The sequence below is a fragment of the Xyrauchen texanus genome, chromosome 28 (assembly GCF_025860055.1).
Source record: "Xyrauchen texanus isolate HMW12.3.18 chromosome 28, RBS_HiC_50CHRs, whole genome shotgun sequence".
Classification (NCBI taxonomy): Eukaryota; Metazoa; Chordata; class Actinopteri; order Cypriniformes; family Catostomidae; genus Xyrauchen; species Xyrauchen texanus.
In genome coordinates, this window is record NC_068303.1 from 37,293,969 (window position 1) to 37,318,079 (window position 24,111).

General features: G+C 39.4%; 1 protein-coding gene across 1 annotated transcript in view; it reads right to left on the reverse strand.

Moving 5' to 3' along the window:
- The window catches only part of LOC127621781 (AT-rich interactive domain-containing protein 1B-like), a 161,062-nt gene that overhangs the window by 88,507 nt on the left and 48,444 nt on the right, over positions 1–24,111 (reverse strand). The window contains 2 exon segments of the mRNA XM_052095501.1: positions 3,463–3,561; positions 23,866–24,006. Coding sequence (XP_051951461.1) covers positions 3,463–3,561; positions 23,866–24,006 — 240 coding nt within the window.

Below are 24,111 nucleotides of genomic sequence, written 5' to 3' on the forward strand. Positions count from 1 at the left end.
AAGGGTTGACTCCCCTGACGCAAACCCAAGAGTTGGGCCACTGGGTCCATAATGTTAAGGGCACGGTTTAAATTTCTACAACCGCTGCCCTGCATAAACAACCCTTGGCAAGCGCCCGAAGAGCCATCAAACCTCTCAGGGGGTTGAAGGCTTACGGCGCTCAGAAATGCACTGGAGGCATAAACGGGCTCAGGGGCAGACACAGGTGAAACAGGGTGACATAAATCAGACCAAGAACATACCTGCTGCCCCTGGGCCGCGAGTGCTCGGTCCTGCCTCCAAACTGTAGCTCCTCGCGCCGAATGTGACGTGCACCTCCGCTCTAGTGAGCTGCGCGAATCCTCAGCGCAGGGCATTGTGACTGTCTTCGGTAACGGTTGGTTATTCTGTAACCCGCACAAGAAGAGACAGTCACAATGTAAGTCAAACTGCGTTTTATTTCAGGCAGGCAAAAGTACAATCAAGGGGCAAATCCAGTGAAGAGTAGTCAAGGGGAGCGAGAGGTCGAAGCCGGGGAATCGGAGAGAGTAAAGGGGGCAAATCCGGGAGAGTAGTAGAGGGGAGCGAGGGTCAAAGCCGGGGTAAACAGGATCAGCGAGGCGGGACTAGAGGGAGCAAAAGACAGGGGAACAAGGGGAGCTGGCAAGCTAAGGGGTAAACGAGAGGAGTTTCAGAACTAGACGAGACTAGCGGGGGCAAAGACACGGAAACTAAATACAATAACCAACAACCGTGAGACGAAAGGGTAGTGATATATATAGGGGCAAGTGCAGGTGTAAACCATGACAGGTGATGAGACGAGTGCAGGTGAAACTAATGTGCAGGAGTGCAGATGACGCGAGTGCAGGTGGTCATAATGTTCTGGGGGATTGGAAACGCGTGAGAAACTCGAGGAAGGGAGATTGCCTACGAGCATGTGAGCGAGTAGGAACAAAGTTGGCGTGAGGGCTCGAGCGAGCAAAAAGAGCGTGCGAGCTCGAGGGGGCGGAACGAGCGTGGGAGCTCGAGGGGGCGGAACGAGCGTGGAAGCTCGAGGGGGCGGAGCGAGGGAGCGGGGTTCGTGACACTCCCATCGCAGAAACTTCACTAATGTTTTTCCCCACTTCATTGTGGCTTAAATTGATTTATATTAATTCTCAAGAGGTACACGTTCAACTCGACTGCACATCCTAGCACAGAAACTGATTGTGTGGAACAGTGTAATTATTCATTATGTGCAATGCATGTGCCGAGCATAATAATTACAGGAGTGGATTTACTGTACAGAGAATGAAGATCTTTCCCATAAAGCCAAGTGTACACTACTTAACTCCAGCTCTTCTCCTTTGATGTTTTGAGTCACCAACTGGTCAGTGACAAGAAGTCCCGGATCTCTCGAAATATGGTTGTGTATTGTGCGCACTCTTGCGACATGCCAAGATGAGTCCCATACGATAATATAGTGATGGTGGTGTAGTGGGCTAAAGCATATAACTGTTAATCAGAAGGTTGCTGTTTCGATCCCCACTGCCACCAACATTTTGTCCTTCAGCAAGGCACTTACTGTAACTCCAGGTTGCTCTGGGGGAATTGTCCCTGTAATAAGTGCACTGTAAGTCACTTTGGATAAAAGCATTGCCAAATGCATAATTTTAAATGTAACGGTTTGGCTTGGTGAGCTTGAGTCCTTCGAGTAAATATGTTATGACAGATTTCAATCAGCTTGATATCTTGATATCGAACCCTAAACTGACGAGCGAGAGACCGTCAATGAGTCACAGCCAATGAAATATAGAGACAGCGTAAGAGGAGAACAATGTATTGAGAAGCAGGAGACAAAAAATTATTAATAAATAAAATAAAACTTAACCCTACCCACTGTTTTTATAATTTTTTGCTGTTTTTCTTTTTCCCTTTGCAAAAATATGCACGAAAACAGGCAAGAGCCATTCTTTCATGTTTGAATGCATGTCATCAAGAATAAACTGGGCAGGTTTGTGAATGAATTTTTCTGTTTTAATTTTAATCTTTTTGTGTGAAACGGGACAAGGCTAGCTGTAACGGCCGTGTTTTTGCCAATTATGTTCCTATTTAAAGTAAAATAAAAAGCGAATGCATGAGCATGCACAATAGGGACACAGATATGAGCGGCACACACATTAGAAACTCAGTTACAGGTACTAAACTAAAATAAAGCCAAATTCTGATATAAACCTTATGTTAGCGAATAATTAATAGAAACGCCCGTTTTTAGCACTTTCTCAATTTTAACTTTTTCGCACTTTATTATCATTCAGTAAAACACAGATGTAATTATTGATGTATGTCCTCATGAAATCAGAGACTCTCTCCTCGAAGTCTGAACACAAGTGGTCAAAAGAGACATCCAGGTGTGACGGTGATGTCCCACTTCACCCAAAACGCACCTTAAAATAAAGCTTGAGAAATTAACCTGTATTGCAATATGTATTGTATCGTGGCCTCTGTATCCTCATGTATCATATTGCTGTTGGTCATACACAGCCCCACATTACACCGCTCTTGATATAATGTGTATCTGTATCGTTCAACACATAAATACATACATAACTGGTAGTGCTGATAGGGCTACTGCTTATTAAGTATTTAAAACCAAGTAATGCCACATTGAGAGACAAAATACAATCTCCTCCTTGGAGCACTCACACTCAAAGCAGAACAGAGCAGCAGCTTGCAGGGATACACTGATTTGCCTGCTAGACAGCTAGTCTAGATAGGTGGGTTAAGATCTCGAATTTGCCAAACAACAGTGTCATGTCCAAATGCAACTACCTCGAACAAGTCATTTAATTTATGCTGACACAGTGCAAATTGGTGGATAAAAAACGCAAGGCAAAATCACAGCTGCAGCATGTTAGCCTCACTGCTGCCTTTAACAGACAACCTTTCCCAGCCAACACGGAATGTGTTTACATGCACAGCTATTAGCTGATAACTATCAAAAACCAACGTAAGAATCCATGTTTACATAACACTTATTATTCTCTACTTTTTAACGTCAAAACGTAAACAGGTATGGGCCTGTTTATGGGCACAGGTATGGGCACAGGTATTGTGCACATTGGATTAGTTGGTATGAATGCCGGTAAAGGTGTTTACATGCAACGTGAAATCAAGATATGGACAAACATTTGTCCATCGGTTTTTGCTTACCTTACAAATTAATATTGATATATATACATTTATCATAAAACCATTCCTTTCCTTCTGCTTCTTCTTGCTCACTGGGGGCTTAAAGACATTAAGGCATGATTTTCCATAAAGCTACTTTGAAATGTGTGCACTCTTTTTGTGCACTCTTTTTTGTTCTTATTGTATCGTGAGGGTACTGTATCATATCAAGAAATCTGTGTATTGTCACATGCCTGCTGTAAACCATTATCAAACAACCAGAGCAGCTGCTCTCTGAAAATCTTGCACTAGTTTTGTCCTGAAATGTCTCACCGGGAGGCTGGACGGGCGGTCCTGTTGAGTCAGACCCAAGTCATCGTGGTTTGGTTTCCCAGGCTGACCCCTGCTGCCGTAGCCCTCCTGCAGAACATCCTATGGAGAAACACACAGAAACTTAGAATGATGAAAAATGTATGGAATAAATACAGCTAAAATACAGCTTTTAAATTCATTTGTTTGTTCATTACATCCCAGATGGGGATGGGGATATAACTGCATATACCAGAGTCGAACTACTTAAAACATCTGACCAACAGGTGGCACTAGGGCAGGGAATCAGCAACTATGTACCATTTACATTTACATTTACGCATTTGGCAGACGCTTTTATCCAAAGCGACTTACAGTGCACTTATTACACGGACAATCCCCCCGGAGCAACCTGGAGTTAAGTGTCTTGCTCAAGGACACAACGGTGGCATCTTGGTGGTGCTGGGGCTTGAACCCCCACCCTTCTGGTCAGTAACCCTGAGCCTCAACCACTGAGCCACCACTGCCCCCATGATACTCTATTTGATTAATCGTAATATAATTGGAATTGCCAAGAAGCCAAGACAGACTGTGCGACATCAACTGTCTTCTACTGTATGTCAGGCTGTACAATATACATCTTTTAGGACTTTACTCATGATTGACAGCATTAACTGGGCAATAGTCATCAGTCCGCGTCACTTTGTCTCATTCACGTGAACATGCAAAATTAAAATGGTGCTGCCATTTTTTGCCAGTGAAAAAAAAAAAGAAAGAAAAAAGAAAAAAACTCCAGTCTCTGGAGTTAGGATAGCTTGGTAAAAGACGCAAACTCAATGTTAGTTTGAGAGCATGCTCACACTGTGAAGATAACGCTAGCCAACACCATATTTGTGTTGGAATAACACAAAGTCCTGCTAGTAACAACATTTCTCTCTGTCTCACACACAAACACACACACACACACACACACACACACACATACACACATGTTGGTGTGGATATCCTTATGAGGACTCCATAGACATAATGGTTTTTATACTGTACGAGCTATAGATTCTATCCCCTACCCCTAAACCTAACCCTCACAAAAAAATTCACACCTCAACCCAAAATTTCTAACAGCGTCAGAACTTCACGAATGCTAAAGATTATTGTAAGGGCAATTATTCTGCTGTTGGTTAGCATGTCACACAATGTAAGACTACCGATTTTGCCCTACTATACAGAAATCCTTGGTCTCAGATGGCAGAATCATTAGAGTCATTCCATAGAATGGAATTAAGATATCATTCTAATTTGATCAGTTGAATTTAATCAGTTTTGTTGCCCCTAAAGATGAACATTCAGTAGGGAATAGTGTTTTTATATAAAATGCAGCAGTGCTTATTGCATCATATCATTAACAAGACAAACCATCTATCAATGCATGAATCAAACTCAATCAGAATGCAGGCAATTACTTACACTAATCTTTTTTAATTTTTTTTTACCATAAACATGTAATGTGGTTACAGACCAATCATATAAAACATAAATTTCTCCTCCATCTTGTCTGCACTTGACTCCAGTATCTCACTGACTTCACTCTCAATGGTAGTCGTACCCGTAGGTCGCTCTTCATTTGCATAAAGTTAAACGTTTCACAACTTTTTTCAGCCATGCCCACATCTTGTTGTCAGGGGTTGCTGTTGCACGTGTTGCCGGAAGTCACTCTGCTCTCATTGAAAATGAATGACATCCTGTTGCTTTGTCACTGTGTGTCGCAGTGAAACAGGTGATACTCTTTGGAGACTTGTTGATATTTTTTGGGTGCGACTGTGGCTCAGTTGGTAGAGCGGTTCGGCCACTAAGCAGGGTTGGTTCGAATCCCGGCTCACATGACTTCACCTGCCGAAGTGTCCTTGGGCAAGACACTGAACCCCAAGTTGCTCCCAATGGCAGGCTAGCACCTTGCATGGCAGCTCTGCCTCCATTGGTGTATGTGTGTGTGTATGAGTCAAAGCGTAAAGCACTTTGAATACTGTTAAGGTTAAAAAGGAGCTATATAAGTGCAGAACATTTACCATATGCAAAAATTCGGAAAACAGATTAGTTCCTCAAACAGGGTTCCCACATTTTTCAAAGTTCATTTTCTAAGACTTTTCTAGGACATGTTCGATAACAGCAGAAATAAAAGTCAATGATCGTCCCCTGAAGTAAAACATTCCTTCCTGAAGAAGTATTAAAAAAATTACCAGTTTATGACACATCTATCAAACCAGCTCTTTAATATGAGCTACTGAGCTCTAAGACATAGACAAATTTATTACAGAAGAATACAGGCACAGCTTCTAATGTTAAACTCTTTATTGTAGTATCACTGAAAGTTGTTCTACTGTTTAAATAAAATATTTGTGTTGTTGGTATTGTTTTGTAAAGTAGATTATTATTATTATTACATGATAAGATATATGACCTGCGTCTAAACACTTGCATCTGATTCTCCTCATAATTCTGCATGTGCAGAATTAGCTAAATGCGATGGAATAAATGGCATTTATCTAGTATTTCCAGAAGAGAATAGTGGTAAAAGAATAAGTATGTGTTAGTTTATCCATAACCACATGTACAGGAATATTCTGAATAGATGTACAGTTGAAGTCCGAGGTTTACATACAACTAAGCCAAATACATTTAAATTCAGTTTTTCACAACTACTGACATTTACTGACATAGAAACATTCCCTGTCTTAGGTCAGTTATGATCACTACTTTATTTTAAGAATTTGAAATGTCAGAGTAATCGTAGAGAGAATGATTTATTTCAGCTTTTATTCTTTCATCACATTCCCAGTAGATCAGAAGTTTACATACACTTTGTTAGTATTTGGTAGCATTCCCTTTAAATTGTTTAACTTGGGTCAAACATTTTAGGTAGCCTTCCACAAGCTTCTCCCAATAAGTTGCTGGAAATTTGGCCCATTCCTCCAGACAGAACTGGTGTAACTGAGTCACAAGCTTTTTCAGTTCTGCCCACAAATTTTCTATCGGCTTGAGGTCAGGGCTTTGTGATGGCCACTCCAATACCTTGACTTTATTGTCCTTAAGCCATTTTGCCACAACTTTGGAGGTATGCTTGGGGTCATTATCCATTTGAAAGACCCATTTGTGACCAAGCTTTAACTTCCTGGCTGATGTCTTGAGATGTTGCTTCAATATATCCACATAATTTTCCTTCCTCACAATGCCATCTATTATGTGAAGTGCACCAGTCCCTCCGGCAGTAAGCACCCCCACAACATGATGCTGCAAGCCCCATGCTGTTCTTCAGCTTGCAAGCCTCACCCTTTTTGCTCCAAAACATAACGATATATATATACAGTATATATATATAAATCATCACAACAGAGGACATTTCTCCAAAAAGTCAGATATTTTTCCCCATGTGCACTTGCAAACTGTAGTCTGGCTTATTTATGGTGGTTTTAGAGCAGTGGCTTCTTCCTTGCTGAGCAGCCTTTAAGGTTATACTGTATCAATACTGGACTTGTTTTACTGTGGATATAGATACTTGTCAACCTATTTCCTCCAGCATCTTCACAAGGTACTATTGCTGCTGTTCTGGGATTGATTTGCACTTTTTGCACCAAACTACATAATTTTCTGGAATTTTTCAAGCTGCTTAAAGGCACAGTTAACTTAGTGTACGTAAACATCTGACCCACTGGAATTGTAATATTGTAAATTAAAAGGGAAACAATCTGACTGTAAACAATTGTTGGAAAAATTTACTCATGTCATGCATGAGTTGATGTCCTAAACGTTTTGCCAAAATTATAGTTTGCTAATATTAAATTTGTGAAGTGGTTAAAAAATTAGTTTTATTGACTTCAGCCTAAGTGCAAGTAAACTTCTGACTTAAATTGTAATATAAAAGCTATTCAGGTTGGCTTGGTTCCAAAAACAACAGTGTAAATATAAAGTTGACCAAAAAGAGAGATATTTGAAAATGTTCTGATATTTAAAATATAATTTTTCATGTCATTCATAGGTTTTTAAAGCCTTAAAGGAAATCATATATATATCTTCTGACTTAATTTTCATCTGTTCCTCACACAAAGCTATTGTACGGCATCAGATGACTTGAAAAAGCATGACTCATATGGAATACTTTTATGTTTCTTTTATGATGCTTATTTCTGACAGCCCCTGGTCTCTGTATGCTTTTTTATTTTTTTGTATGGAAAAGGGCAGGTTGATCATTCTTCAAAACTTCTCCTTTTGTGTTCCATAAAACAAAGTAAGCCATACAGGTTTGTGACAACATGAGTGTGTGAAAACGATGACAGAACTTATCTTTAAAGTGAATGTTTGTTGGGTTTGTTGGCACAGAAATCTGGGTCCTGTGTACCATTAATGCAGCAGATATCAAGCTAAAAGGAAAAGTTATTAAAGCATATATTCCTAAAAGTGGATACTTGACTTCCCTCAGCAAGAGTACTTTAGAAATGAAAACAGGCTTGGAAAAAAAAAAAACACTTTGTAAATCTTCCAGCTAAGGTCGACCCAGTTGTAATTCACTCATGTACATAAACATCACCAAAAACTCCTGCACCGCTCACTTTATACATTGAGGAAAAAAAGTAGAAAAAAAAGTGGGGCATTCCCAAGCCAGACTGAGGAGTGTGTGTGTGTGTGTGTGTGTGTGTGTGTATTGACTCTGGGTCACAGCCAGGCTACACACACACACTCACAGATGGCTGTTTACAGTTTGGTCATTACATCAGCACTCTGGCACATGCTGATTCAGATTCCTAACAGCTGCTCCACTCTTATAACAGCAAGCAAGACCTCCCAGATTCACAACGTCACAGGGAAATCTATGTGATTCCTCCCTCACTGAGTGTGGCACATGTTTCCTCACACTCAAATAATCAAGATGCACTTTCATTATGACTTATTACCAGGTTCTCAACAGGTTATGCTTCAGGACCCAGATTTTATATTAGGTTAAATGGCAACCCAACACAGCACCAACGCAGTACCAACCAACAAAAGTAAACACAAATGTCTTTAAAATCTGACAGAATTTTATGAAATTTTCCATAAACTGCATGCAAATTTAACAAGACATATGCTGAAAAGGAACATTGACAACATTGTAAGTTTCACACCATTGGGGCCCATTTTAAAGATTTTGCCTAGGGCCCACAAACCCATGAGCCAGCCCTGAGTTGAGTTCCACTTAATTAGCTATATCAGTGATAAAATGCATCCTTCCTTTAATAAACATCTATGAGCTCTCAGCATTAGTCACATTTCTGTGGAAAAAATTCTACCATCAGACTTTCCATTCCCTCTTCACCCCTGTCTATGCAAGATGAAGTTTTGGCACACATGCGTGCAACACGTTAGAGCTGTTATGCTTTTGTGGGATGCAGGTTCGAGTCCAGTCCTGGTTAGCCCAACAAAGCAACATTTGTTCAAGCAATGGTGTGAGTTTGAGGTGGGGCCTGTTTGACCAATCAGTGGTAGAGCGGGAGAGTGTTTGGTACCACTAGTGGCGCAGTTGTACAGGGACGGACTGGGGCTAAAAAACAGCCCTGGACTTTCTCCCAAATAGGCCCATCATCCGGCCATTCACCACTAGCCGCGCAACAGACACTAGTAAAACATGTAAAATATTCTGACTGACTGTTATTTAGACCGTTATTTACTTTATGGTTTCCATGGTGACGCGTCATTGCTTGTCACGTGACACACCGCAGCCACAACAGCACTGAATGAATGATGATATGCTTTATGCCGTTTTTCCTTTTTATTAAAAATATTCACACATTTGTTAGCATGTTAGCATGAAATATCTGATATTCAGATTGTCAAATAAATGCAAGTGGGTGAGTTTTGTTGTCTAAACACCTTTATAACGATCGCGTTAGTTGAGCTGTGAGCGATGGGCGCCGTCATAGTGCCACAGTTCAGAGAATCGGATCTGTTGGATTTAGGCTACAACACGTTAATTCATCCACTTCTCCCAAAATACATGAAAGTAAGTGACCGGTGAACTGGGAGAAGAATAGAGTAAACTTTAAAGTTACTTTCACAATGTGTATCTGATTGATATGAATAAAACGTGTCTAATTATTATGGAAAGGAATATTATTGCCGTTTCCATAGACATCAGTGTGTATTTTACAAACTCTATGTCTCTCTAAATGTATTGTATTGTTTGTTTAGTACCTACGTATGTGAAATGAAATTATATGTCTGAAACCTAAAACCTAAAAGAAACATTATGTGGTTGAAAACACTGAAAACTAAGTTGTGATATGACAGCGCTAAGCGCGTCCGTCTCTGGCTCAGCGCCAGCCAACGCGCGAAAGCACATTTAATATTAGCAGCTAATCACGGTGCACTGACCGTTCTAATCACACTGGTGTGTGTGTGTGCGTGTGTGTGTGTGTGTGTGTGTGTGTGTGTGTGTGTGTGTGTGTGTGTGTGTGAGCGTGTATTTATCACTTTGTGGGGACCAAATGTCCCCATAAGGATAGTAAAACCCGAAATGTTTGACCTTGTGGGGACATTTTGTCGGTCCCCATGAGGAAAACAGCTTATAAATCATACTAAATTATGTTTTTGAAAATGTAAAAATGCAGAATGTTTTCTGTGAGGGTTAGGTTTAGGGGTAGGGTTAGGTTTAGGGGATAGAATATAAAGTTTGTACAGTATAAAAACCATTATGTCTATGGAAAGTCCCCATAAAACATGGAAACACAACATGTGTGTGTGTGTGTGTGTGTGTGTGTGTGTGTGTGTGTGTGTGTGTGTGTGTGTGTGTGTGTGTGTGTGTGATCGTGACGTCGTGAAAGGGTTAATTTCGTCCTGGCTGCAGCTCATGTACAAAACTGTACATTTTTCTAAACTGACCTGCTTCCATTACAAATCTGACTGCGGCGGGGACGAATCACAAACTGGCTAGTAGGCCGACTCTTCTTCCTCAGTTTTTTTTTTTTTTACACGTTGCATATAAGTGATCGTATTAGTGTCCCTACTGTTGGCTGTTCATATTGCTTTATTATACTTTTTTTGTGCCGACGGACGGCCCTCGGTTGGACGGCCGTTCTGGACTTTTCCCGAACGCACAGATTGTCAGTCCGTCCCTGCAGTTGTATAAGGCACAGAATTATAACCAGTTTTTCTGTATTGCAAGGCAGTTAATAGTGTTTACTTAATATAGCTTTTGTGGGTAATGGAGCTTTTTGCTGTTTCTTCTGATGTTTGACATGTTTGCTTAGGGTGCATCTAGCAAACCTCCAATAAACATAAGACAAACACGTGAGACTCCATGAAAAGATCAAATCCATCGCTTTATGGCCTTTTAAGTCCCTTGTGTCTCCAGAGTATCAGTACAGTGATTAACATATGGTCTTTGAGCAGAAGATAAAACTAAAAACATCCAGAGTGCGATTTACGCCCTAAAGTAATGGCTCATCTGAAATGGCATTATCCCGCAGTTGTGATGTTAAGTACCGACGTGAAGGAAGTAATCTCTCTTGACAAACAAGAGGAATTCAAAATGGGTCTTTGTCCTCTTTGTGCACTATTTATGAGTTTATGAGTTTATTTTACTGAATTTGAATGCATTGCCAATTCGGCTGACCGATGTAGCAACAAAAATGATATCTCAATCATTTAACATTTTCTCTGAAATTGCATAAAAGTATTATCAAAAAATTTATCAGAGGAGCCATTTTCCTTGCAACCAAACAGGCATTGTAGCCTGAATGAATACAGGAAATAATTATATTTAATCAAGTATATTTATCAATATAAACCATTGCATACTAATTAAAAAACAATATTTCCCTACATACAGTATATATATAAATACAGTATATTTATAAATATTGTTATAATACAGAATTATTATTGGTACCCAATTAAGATTATAATATTACAATAATGAATTATTATTATTTAAAATCATTGCGATATTCATTACTATATTGTTCGATTTTATTTCACCAGCAAAATCATTGTGATTAGATCATGAATATTTGATATATCGCCAAGCCCAGTTGCAAATAGTAATACATATGCTGATAATTTTCTATTTGGTATTATCAAATTCTTTTCCAAATCTTGTCATCATGACGTACCCTTACAAAAATGAAGAAATCACTGCAAATTTGATCAGTGAAAATGTTCTTAATTTTGGATGCAAGACAGAGCATCACTTTCTCGAACCCTTTTGTATTTTTTCCTCAACATTCTAGCGATGTACCATCCCAATAAAAATGAATGGATTTGCAGCAATCTCTGACGTAGCATAAACTTTAGTGTGTAATTGCTTTGGTTTCGTTTCTTTGAAAATAAAAATCAAGTGAATCACAACTCATTCATAAAGCTAAAACATTATTTCTTATGAAAAACGTATTTACATTGTGGTCCTTGATATTAATATCCTCAATAATACCCAAAACCCCTTGTGCAACAGAAGAGGATGAGTTTGTGGCCATTCTCTAGTGAAATCAAAACTGCCACCACTGTTTTACATTTAATTAACCTACATAAAAGTGAAGTGATAATGAATTTTTTGTTGAATTAGGTAAGTGCTATATGAATAGTTGTTTTATTCAATTATTGCTTGTGTGTCTGCCTTCCAGGTTAGGCCGTGGAAATTAATTTATTGAAACACAGAAAAATTAAACCAACAATATTTCTAAATTCATATTACACCTCAAATGAAATGAAAAAGCAATTAAAAAAACAAAGTTGTAAAAATAAATTATATAACCCCCTCCCCAAATCCAAACACTTACCATCAGTCCCATTTGCCGTGACTTAAGTATCCACTGATGATACAAGGTGGAGAATTAAGACAAATATAAATGTAAAATAATAATAATAATGATAATAATAATAATAATAATTGAAATATGAATAAACCATTACCTCTATAAAGTTTAACAAAACCCACATAATTTCTACTTTCATAAAACGGCTACAATAAATAGTGTACCTTACTTAGTCTGTGCTTCAACATATAGAAAACACCAGTTTTCCTATTAGAAGCCTAATAAATTCCCTTGTGCTCCCCAATTAATGCTGCCTAATAATTTCCACTGTGTTCTTTTCGAATAAAGGCATACTTTTATTCTAAAATTAAACTTTAATTTAATTAAATGCCTGCAAATGAAAAACTTGTATTCATGGAGTGGATGATGAACACAAATGATGTCACAAAACATGTTTTGAAAAACTTTTGAATTTAAGTTTTTCATAAAGACCAATGTTCTGTCACTCTCATTATTTTTGCCTTAATGACATTTCATAATTATGTCTTTTTAATGTCTGTATTTCCTTAATTATGAAATGTCTATGTATGTGCTGCAAACCCGTTTGGCTAACAGACAACAAGTTAAAAAAGTCAGCTTTCACAGGGCTATGCACCCCCCCACCCCCCAGTTAGACCACTGTGCCCCCCCAGCCAGACTGTTAAATTTGACAAAACTGTATATCTTTCACATATGTTTATTCTGCTTAATTGACACAATATGTGCATATATTTCTTTGTACAATTAATAAATCAATAAAATAACTAAAATGAAACAAACAAACCAAAACAAAATGCTTTGACCAAAGGTGTATCCTGGCACATACAATACAGGCATCGTGCAGGGCGGCAGTGAGCATGGTGCTGGCGCTCCCTCTGTAGACATTAAACATGCAGCAAATTTTTAGTTCTCCATTCTGCTCGCCCCTCAAAAGGAATTTGTGATCTTGTGGATTACATTTTAGTGGCTCCATGTGCTTTATTTTACCTCCCGCTCTCATTTAGCTGAAACGGGAGAAGCGGTCTGCCCACAGAAAAGGCTTTACCTTCTGAAAGCCAAACATGATGAGCCAAACAGTAAAATACAGCACCCTTCAGTACAGGTCAAGTTAATCAAATCACAAAATAAAATGTGTCCAGTAACTCGTATATATGTACTGCTGTACATTTGTGATTTTACTTGGTTTATTGGAGTCTTTCAGTATTTGAACTTGAACCGTTTCTCACTGCCTGGTAACATTCACAGTAGGCGAACAGCTGGCAGGCCTGTGATAACAGTAAAATTTTGTATTATATTGGCAGTCCATTACAGGTCGCAAGGATGGCAAGGAGTCTTAAAATTATATTAAAAAAAGTACATAAAATTTATAATCAGTTGTTTTGATCAATTTAACTTCAAGTGTGCATTAATACATATAGGGTAATGCAAAAATGTGTATTTCATTTATTTTCTTTCATATATGATAGCCCAGGTATTTGATACCAAAGGAGGCTGACAGAACAAGGCTCCACTTGTAAACTGAACAATAAACAAAAGTTTAGTTTCAAATGACGCAACCTAAATTGTTTCCACCTAAAATGTGTCTGAATAAAGTGAAATGATGTTTGTCTCCTTCCACATTAATAAACAATAATTAGTTGAGGTGACCTTTCTAGCCAAGCTTTCAGTATCATGTCAGTAGGCCTACATCGTCAAGGCTGGTTATGGTTAATGCGAGAGATGAAGAAAGTTACATTTTGCCAAATATCAATAAAACATTGTTTACTGGCATAACCGTGGTTCTATGAATAGTGGAAGACAGCCTGAGAAAAATAAAACCTAGTGGAAGGAGTCGTGCATCATATCGAGAAACTCGCATTAATTTGATCACACGTGAGTGACCCTGACCGATGACGTGTAGGAAGATATATCTGTTTCTGTCCACGACATGATCGGTCTCTGTAGTCATTCTCGTAGTCCGAGTGACCAGACCCTGGCGTATATCCACTTTTCATAGAACCACGGATACGCCAGTAACCAACATTCTATTTCATTGTTTCAGAGCGCCAGAGACTGTTAAAACATAGTGGAAGAAGAATACAGCCAAGTCACGAGAACTATATGCAAAATACAACCTAGACTCTGCCTGGAAGTACAGCAGAGCTGACTGAAGGACCAGAAGCCATATTTAGTCTGTAAAATCTTGTGAATGTACAGGGTGACACCCATGTGGCTGCCACACATATGTCAGAGAGTACAATGCCATGCAGTGCTGCCCATGAAGTAGCCACAGCATGAGTTGAATGACACCTAATAGATGTTGGAACTGTACGGCCCACCAAATGATATGCATTGGAAATGGTGACCAAAACACAATGAGCTAGATGTTGCTTGGACAAAGGTGCACTTTTCCGACAGGCACCAAAAGGAATAAACAACTGATCAGTGGTACGCCATTATGCCATCCTCGACACATATTGTTGCAGCATTTGTACTGGACACAGGGCTACACGGGAGGCATTGTTATCATGTTGAAACGCAGCAAGCTGAATAGGGTGGTTCGCAAACTGGGCTGACAATGGCTTTTAAAATGCTGGGTTCAGCCATAGTGTAACCTGGTTATTTGTCCACAGTTGTGGAGGACCAGTCATGAGAGCTAACAGAAGGCTGAACCAAGGCATTGCTGGCCAACATGGGGCTACTAGGATGAGCCTGTGGCACGTCTCAGCATGGCCCAGAGAAGCTGAAAGGGAGGAAAAGCATATAGAAGGAGATCTGGCCAGATGTGAGCCAGGGCATCCTGAACTAACAAACCCTGCTCCTCCTGTGCTCCACAATGGACATTATGTCATCACCCTGCTAGCAAAGAGATCTACTGACGCTGTCCAGTAAATTTCCCAAATTGACTAGACAACCACTCTGTGTAGGCACCACTCCCCTGGATAAAACGGGAGAGTGAATCCTTCATGCTGTTGCAGTGACTAGGAATGTGCGCTGCTCTGATCAACAAGATGTGCCTGTCCACCTACAGCAGCAGTACTTATGTCAGCTGAAGGCAAGGTAGAGACCTTGTTCCACCCTGGTGATTGATTAGGAACACCACTGTAGTGTTGTCTGTACACACCAGTAAATGTCTTCCTGACAGATCCTATTTGAAATGTCCCAGGGCGGCGATCTGGCACACAGTGGCCAGTCGTCCAAGTACAGGAGAATCAACGTGCCCTCCCGCTGCAGGGGGTGGAGTGCTGCCTGAATGCACCATGTGAATACCCGGGGAGAAAGAGACAGCCTGAATGGGAGGACGCGATACTGGTATGTCATGTCCTGAAATGCAAACTGAAGGAACCTTCTGTGATGAGGTGCAATGGGGATGTGAAAATGTGAATCCTTCAAATCCACAGAGTTGAATCACATGCCGGGCTCAACAGCACGCAGAACATCTGCCACACGCAGCATGCGAAACGGAAGATGTTTGAGGCTTCTGTTTAGGCGTCTGAGGCCGAGGATGGGTCTGAACCCTCCATCCTTCTTGCAGATAATAAAGTATTTTGAATGAAATCCCCCAGGATGAATCTGGGGGGTTTATTGGTTCTACTGCACCCTTATTTAGGGCCCAGTGTCCAGCTCCTCCCTGGAAAAACTGGACACCGGCTTTCACCGGGACAAGGGAGAGGCAGATTTACATGTTCTCGTCCCCAAGGCCGCCAATAAGGCTTGAATGCCCTGAACTGTGTTCGCCTTACTAGCTGGACACTTCCTGCTAATCTGTTGAGTTGTGGTCTTGGTTGAAATATTCTGAAATATTTTAGCAAATCAATGCTGCCTAGACAGGTAGGACATTGGATATGGCCATCCATAAGATCCATTAGGCATGGAAAGAGGGAGCATGAAGCAGCCATTGCTCACCTATATAATAAATGGAGAACCCTGGTAAACCAGTGGGTTAGTAATGAAATGCCAAAATATGAATCCAAACAGCTATAAAAAAAAAAGGCACTGATAGTGAATAAGCACGTTAACACAGTTGTCACAGTAACTGCACGTACACCAAATGACACTCTGGTTCACCAGTGAGCATCCATCAGGCAATACTCTATATTGTAACCATATAAAAACAACGGTTAACACTACAGAGTGGTATCAGAAAGAACCCTGGTTAACCACAGAGTTTCTGACAAAACACTCACCTCAATACCGCTGGTTAGTGAATAACTCTAATGAAAAACCATGGAAAACCAATGGGTCCTCTAGCGCTTGATCCATGAGGTTCAACACTTCAGTCCGGTGTCTGAACCTGTGAATAATTCCGATGTGTTAATCCGATGATTAAATCTGGTGTACAGTACTTTTCGAGACACAGCTATAGCGGGGAGCAATTTCCTAGCCCAAGAGCTGTGCACACTCGAACGAGATCTCTTGAGAATGAAAAAGAGGCCAACCGTGATGTGGATGGAAATGAATATAGCTTCATTCAGCAGTCTGGAACAATGAAATAGAACCCAAATTATTGAAGGATCAGTAGTAAAAGACTGAAGGACTGTATATTTGCGCTCAGTCATAAAGTGGAGGATGGAGTTTCTCTTCACATATGGTGAGTTGATCTGTTAGCTGGAATGTGGCCTTACATTCTTTTATTAATTGATCAGTCTGTACATGTAGATGCACAGTGTGATTGATTTGATATATTCTTTTATATCAACAAGTGTTTGCTTGGAGTTCGGAAAGACAAATCGTTAATTACCAAGACTAAGAGATATCATGAAGAACTCATCTGTGTATAGGAGCATAATCGTCATTTATTAAGGAAAGTCCAGTGGTTGTTTTTGATGCTATTTAGTGTTTTGGGAAAAACTAAAATGTGCTTTTTAACACGGAGGAACTTTATAATAAAACGAGATGCTCCAACATAGGGCAACACCGCTTATCTGCAACCCGGGCGTAGAATACTGTGCTTCAATTTAACTGGAGAGCTTGAAGTTGCTTCAAAGTTTATTTTAGGTGAATAGAGGTGTGCAACATATAGGCCAACTTTACGGCATCCCACATGTTTTTCTTCAAGAACAGTTTTTAAAGTTCTTGTTTTGTTTTCTATTGTTCTTTAATTTGTCCACAACATCTCACAAATAAACATATGGACTATGCATAATAACAGGAATATAAATTTACCGTTCAATGCGTTTAATTGAACACAAGCAATGCTTTAAATAACGAGGCTGAATAGAGACACAAATTCTCAAATTTTATGACACTGAAAGTAAATACACTTAAACCCACAGTGCTTAAATATATATAAAATCTTCCATCTTTCAATTCATCCCTTTAAAAGCAACACAGCCAAAAAAAAAATAAACTCACTGGTTTGTTGTTGTAGGACTTGTGGTACATCCTGTCACATTTGTAAGATGTATACTTTTATAATGTACGACTTCTGTGACTGTCTGTATTACATCCGATCGTCTTCAGTCAGTTATTCCAATGCTCCTAAGCAGATGATTTAAATACCTTTTATGGTTATGAATCTGGCAGATTTAATTCCTTTCTTACATTTTGGAGTTTGTGTGTTGAGTTGCCATTTCAAATGAATTGAAAGTACACGTTTAGTCCGCAACACACGGCAGTGTCTTGTTTCGAAGGCTGCGTCCTCCGGAAGTCCAATTTGTCGGCCGCATACGGAATTGAGGCTGTCTTGTTTCAGAAAAGCGAGTTGGACACTCCGAATTCAACCTTCGAATGCAACCTTCTTTCACGGGAATTTGGAGGATGTATGAGGTGTATCCTTCGTGGGCACTCACAACCCACAATTCTTTTCTTCAACAGAAATGAACATCATTAGTCTGAAAAAAATGACACCAATTTGCTAAAAATATGATGTTCAAACGCAAGTATGTTAATTCCCAAGTTGAAGTACATTAGTAGATGGTCCAGAGTATACAATATGTATAATTATAGTAATCTATAATTAAAATAATGTATTATAGACTAAAAGTACACCCGTAAAATCTTCTTTTCTCTCTACATCATTATAACTCTCCTAAAAACCTCATACATTCCTTTCCAAAGGGACTTTGTTCCTTTCTTTTTGTCATGGTGTCATAGCAACCATGATAAGTTCTGTTTCCATTTGTCCTACGAAGGACGTCTCGTTTAAACAAGGCTTGTTTAAAGGATAACACTCGGTATTCCGCTGCCTTCAAAGGACGCATCCTAGCTTGCATGCAGGCTTCGAAACTAGACACAGCTGCAGCCTCCATCCATAACCATAACAACAGCCAGTAACCAGCCAGGCACAAGCGCAAGAGATCTTTACTTTTAGGCTTACAACGAAAAACTCTCATAGTTTTTAGGCTAAGCTTACTATATATTACATATATAGTATTTTTGCCATGTGTAAATAAAACATTTCTTGTCTTAACCATGCAGTTTTGTGTCAGTCTTTATTGGAACCTTTCTTATTTCTGACTTTGAAAGATTTGTGAAATAAGATATAAATAGTTATTTAGCCTTTTTATTTGTTGAATATCCATTAGTTACCATGTTGAAGCGATAAGGTTAGCGTCCGTATTTCCCTATGAAACGTGTCTGATCGGTGTCACGTGACCATAATGGAGCCTATTAATATATATTTATCGTTAACACCAAGTAGTCACTCAAACAGCCTACCAACAAGTCAGTTTTGAAAATGGGAAGTTTGCAGATCCCTAATGACATGATGTTGTGATTGCAGGGTATGACCAGCCAGCTTCACACATTCACTTTGAAGCATGCAGCACTGGTGATGGGGAATCGAGAATAGGTGCCTCTAGTATAGGAATCAACTTTTCTTTATGAACAGTAGGTGGAACACTCATTCATCATGTGCGTTTGAGTGAGAGATAATGTGCATGCGTGCAAAGAAAGAGTGGGTGTCTGACAAACTTCAAAAGACGAAACTTTCGAAACTGTGTAGTACTACATTAATGAATGGGGCAGTGGTTGGGGCAGTAAATGGATGCTGGTTTTATTGGTATATTTATTTTTTGCTCTCCCATCTGCTGCTAACAATTTGTTCATGGATTAATAATTTTTCGCACCTCCCCAGTTTCTAGTTTCTATTTGATGATTAAATAAATTATTTTCTATTCAGCCTGTTTCTTGTTATTTCCCCCCTTGGACAAATTTCTCTTAATGCTATCATCATTTTATAAATACTTTTATTACGAGCTGCACTACTTATTTAAAATTAGTTTGACATAATATTGTATAATTATTTAAAACGATTATGAAGCCAGCTTGCTGCTGCTTGTTTTTTGAGGAGACAGCTAATTGCAAGGAATTAATTTGCATCTTGTTTACACTACACACATACTCACGCTCGTGTCCAAGGTGAAGTTATCACCACTGTCATCTCCTATTATACCCTATATTCATAACCTATAATAGTATTTATATGGTGTATAGATTGATAGACAGACAGACAGTATTTATAGTGTTGATTGTACTTGTATGCCATTGTGGTGTCATTACTTTCTTGGGACTTTCAGAAATGTGTGGATCCTCGTGTGTCATGGGCTAAAACGCATGTGCAGGTTACTTTACTTACTGAACGAGTGCGCACCCGAGTCTGAGTTGCTTTCAAATTCACGTGAATTGCACTACAGTTCCATTGCAACTGAACTCAGACCACCTCCTACAGGTAGTCTCAGGTTCGGTACCGCAGTAGCACCCCGGTCCGCATGACAGCTTTCACATAACCAATTTGTAATGCGAACCATGCTCTGTTTCGAACTAAACTGCCAGTGTGATCCTAACATGGCAGCACCCATGAGGGGACGCTTCCAATGTAGTAATAAAACAGATTTTTTAAGGCTACTGATTTGACTGGAGTCTTCATCTCATGACAGTGGTCATGATTTTATACATATTAAGGATGCACCGATACCACTTTTTTTCTTCCGATCCGATTCCGTTATCGGAAATCTCAGTATTGGCCAATACCAGTGTTGTTTTTTGCATAATCAGTTTAGAATATCTTTACATTATTGTGTGAAACTAATTGGGAGTACTCTTTAATATGTAAAGAAACACAAACCTCTAACTACACATTATTTCAATATAAATGTATAGCTCATTAAGAAACACTTTATTATTAACTAGTTTACTGGATAATGTGGCAGCAAAATTAACAGTAATTCCAGTATAAGTCATCAGTAGAAAAGAAGTAGTTTTTTTATTATTTATTTTTTGGCAAAATGTTCAATTTGTATCTGGACTTTAAAGGATTCAGATCTCTTTTTTGTTCAATTTAGTTGTAAGATATCAGCTCACTTTTCATTGACACAGTTATTTTTTTGGAACCCATTCAACTTCAATATTATAATTTGTAAACAAACACAGTGTCTGTTTGTAGGCAAGTTCACAGAAGTTTAATTAGCTTCTTATTCAAATTCTAGTAAAAAAAAAAAGCTGTTCTAAATGCATATTATAAGTGCTATTGAGCATCTACATCTGAGATGTTGTTCGTGATTAGCACTTAAATATTGCGAAGGATAAAAATAGCCGTGAGTGCATCATCAGCCTGTGCGTGAGTTTGTGCAAACACAGCAGCACCATTCACTGTCGTGCCGGAGCTGCGCGTGCATTTAATATATTGCCTTTTGTGATTCACAGAATCACAAAAGGCAATTAAAGTTGTTCATATGCACAAGTCATATGAACAACTTTAATTGTGTTTTAATGGTTCTTTTATGTAATTTTTTTTAGCTTGACAGTAACGAACATGAATAACACAAAGTATCGTATTTGGATCCGCTGGTCAGACCGATACCCGATCCGTCTAAAAGCTTCAGTGTCGGAGCCAATACTGATCCAGGTATCGGATCGGTGCATCCCTAATACATATGTTCCTGGCAATGGTCCTGAAAAAAATAAATGAAGTGGAGGAGTCTATCAACTCCTACGGAATCAGAGTGGATCCAAAAAAATATATAAAAATATATATTTATTTCATTAAATTGCAGCCTTTGCTGTTTAAAAATCACACTAAGACATAGTGATTTTCATTTGTGCACTGAATGTTTATGCAATTACATTTATATGTCAGATGGTATCAGTTTTTGGAATCTGAGCATTTTTACGAGTACAAGTACAAGTAGCCTACATGAGCGCAGCATTTGAACCTATACCGATACCAGTAATGGGACATTCCTACTACATAACTTATGCAGTGAAGTTAAGTTCCCAACAACATTTAGGAGTTCTGCCTGAGGAAAAGACCTGTACATTACTGACACTTCCTCCTGTATTACTCCACTTCACAATCTCTCCTGTTGGAGACACTGGAAGCCACCACACAGAGCAAGAAAATGAAACAGTTTTTCTTGATTAACCTCAGTGTCATATAAGAGAAAATGAAAATCTTGCCTTAAAGGTCCAGGGAATAAACAGAAGAGTCTGATAGCAATGAGACGTCCTCACTGATATTACACACAAACCCATGAGAGATCCACTCAAGGCCAGTTTCTTATTACTGCCATCTTCATACTTCATACCGTGTGTGTGTGTGTGTGTGTGTGTGTGTGGGCTGTTACGCACAAGCTTGTACTGCAAAACGGAGAGCGAAATGCTGTGGGTATTTTTATTTCTCTAGATACTCAACGATGTGTGTGAGAGAGAAAAATGGGTGGCGCTTACAATTTTGTGAAGTATAACCAATATACAGCTGAGGCCAAAAGTATTGGCAGTGACATACATTTTTAAGTGTTCTGCTTCAGTTGTTGTGGAGTTGATTCACATTTTTTCTAGATTATTGTGCAGAGTGATTAGATACATTTTAAATTATTGCAAAAATCTTCATTGTCCAGAAAAAAAGAACTATCACAAAATCCCAAATTTCACTGTTTTTTGGCCCTGGCACAAAATGACCAGCTAACATCATTTCACTAATCATATCAGCAGCACCTGGGAAAGTGTGAACAAGATTATAAGAGCAGACTGATTGCTATAAAAGGAGGGAAGAAGTGCTTCCAATCATTGTGTTCTTGTTTGCAATGGTTACCTCGATTGGTGTGGTTTCATACCATCGATTTGCATCAAAATGGCCTCACATGCAAGGAAATTGCTGCAAAGAATATTACACCTGAAAGAACCATTTACCGGATCATCAACAACTTCAAGGAGAGAGGTTCAACTGCAGTGAAGAAGGCTTCAGGACATCCCAGAGTGTCCAGCAAGCGCCAGGACCGTCTCCTCCTGAGGAGTCAGCTACGGAATCGTGTCACCACCAGTGCAGAGCTTGCTCAATACTGGCAGCAGGTTGGTGTGAGTGCATCTGCAGGCACTGTGAGGCGAAGACTTTTGGACAATGACCTGGTGTCAAGAAGGGCAGCAAAGAAGCCACTTCTCTCCAAGAAAAACATCAAGGACAGACTGAAATTCTGCAGGAAGTACAAGGATTGGACAGCAGAAGACTGGTGCAAAGATATTTTCTATGATGAAGCCCCCTTCCGACTGTTTGGGACATCTGGAAAAATCAATAGTCCAGAGAAGAAAAGGTGAACGCTACCATGAGTGCTGTGTTGTGCCAACAGTGAAGCATCCTGAGACCATCTATGTGTGGGGTTTCTTTTCATCCAAGGGAGTGGGTCCTCTCACAATTCTGCCCAAAAACAAATAAAGGATGGTATCAAACCGTCCTGCAAGAGCAACTTCTCCCAATGATCCAGGAGCAATTTGGTGATGATCCATGCATTTTCCAGCATGATGGAGCACCATGTCACAAGACAAGGGTGATAATGAAGTGGCTCTGTGATCATTAAATTGAAATTTTGGATCCGTGGCCAGGCAAATCCCCAGATCTAAATCCCATTGAGAACCTGTGGTCAATCCTCAAAAGGCGAGTGGACAAGCAGAAGCCCACAAATTGTGATCAACTCTGAGCACTAATAAGGCAAGAATGGATCGCCATCTATCAGGATTTGGCCCAGAAGCTGATATCCAGCATGCCAGAGTGAATTGCAGAGGTTATGAAGAACAAGGGTCAACACTGTAAATATTGACTCTTTGCATATATTGAATGTTTTTGCCAATAAAAAGCCTTTCAATCTTATGAAATTCTTATCATTGTTTTCCAGTATACCATAGGAACATGTGAAAAAATAATCTACAAATACTAAAGCAGCAAACTTGCAAACTTTTGCAAAACACAAAATTTATGTCACTGCCTTTTACTTTTGGCCATAGCTGTGTGTGTGTGTGTGTGTGTGTGTGTATATATATATATATATATATATATATATATATATATATATATATATATATAGTGTGTGTATAGTTGCATCTCAAAAAATTGGAATATCGTTATATCTTTATATTAGATATCTTTATTTACTATGTACTAACTTTAAAACACATTAAAACATGATCATTAAATGTTTTTTTGCCAGCAAGACTTTTGCAACCAACAACACAACAACACCAGCAAAAATCAACCCAAGCTCCAAGAAGTCAGATAATTGCAGTGCAAATTTTCTCCCACTGAGTGTATTTTATTTTAAAAATATTTTTGACAATGTGCCAAAAATTCTAAATCTAACACTTGATCTTCAAATGAGAAACAAAAGACAAGGACCCATTATGTAGCCTGAATGCTCACCTGCTGTGCTGGACCCCGCTGCTGCATGTAGGGGGGTTGAGAGGGGGCCACAGACTGCTGCTGTGGGGGACTGAAGTATGGGGGCTGACCCTGCTGGCAGTACCCCCCCATCCCCTGTGGACCATACTGCGCTGGCATCTGCTGAAAGAGACCAGGAGATGCATGAGACTTGCATACCAGGATTATACATTTATGACAAAAATCATAATAGCAGATTATTTCCATGAAATTGTAAACACGATTATG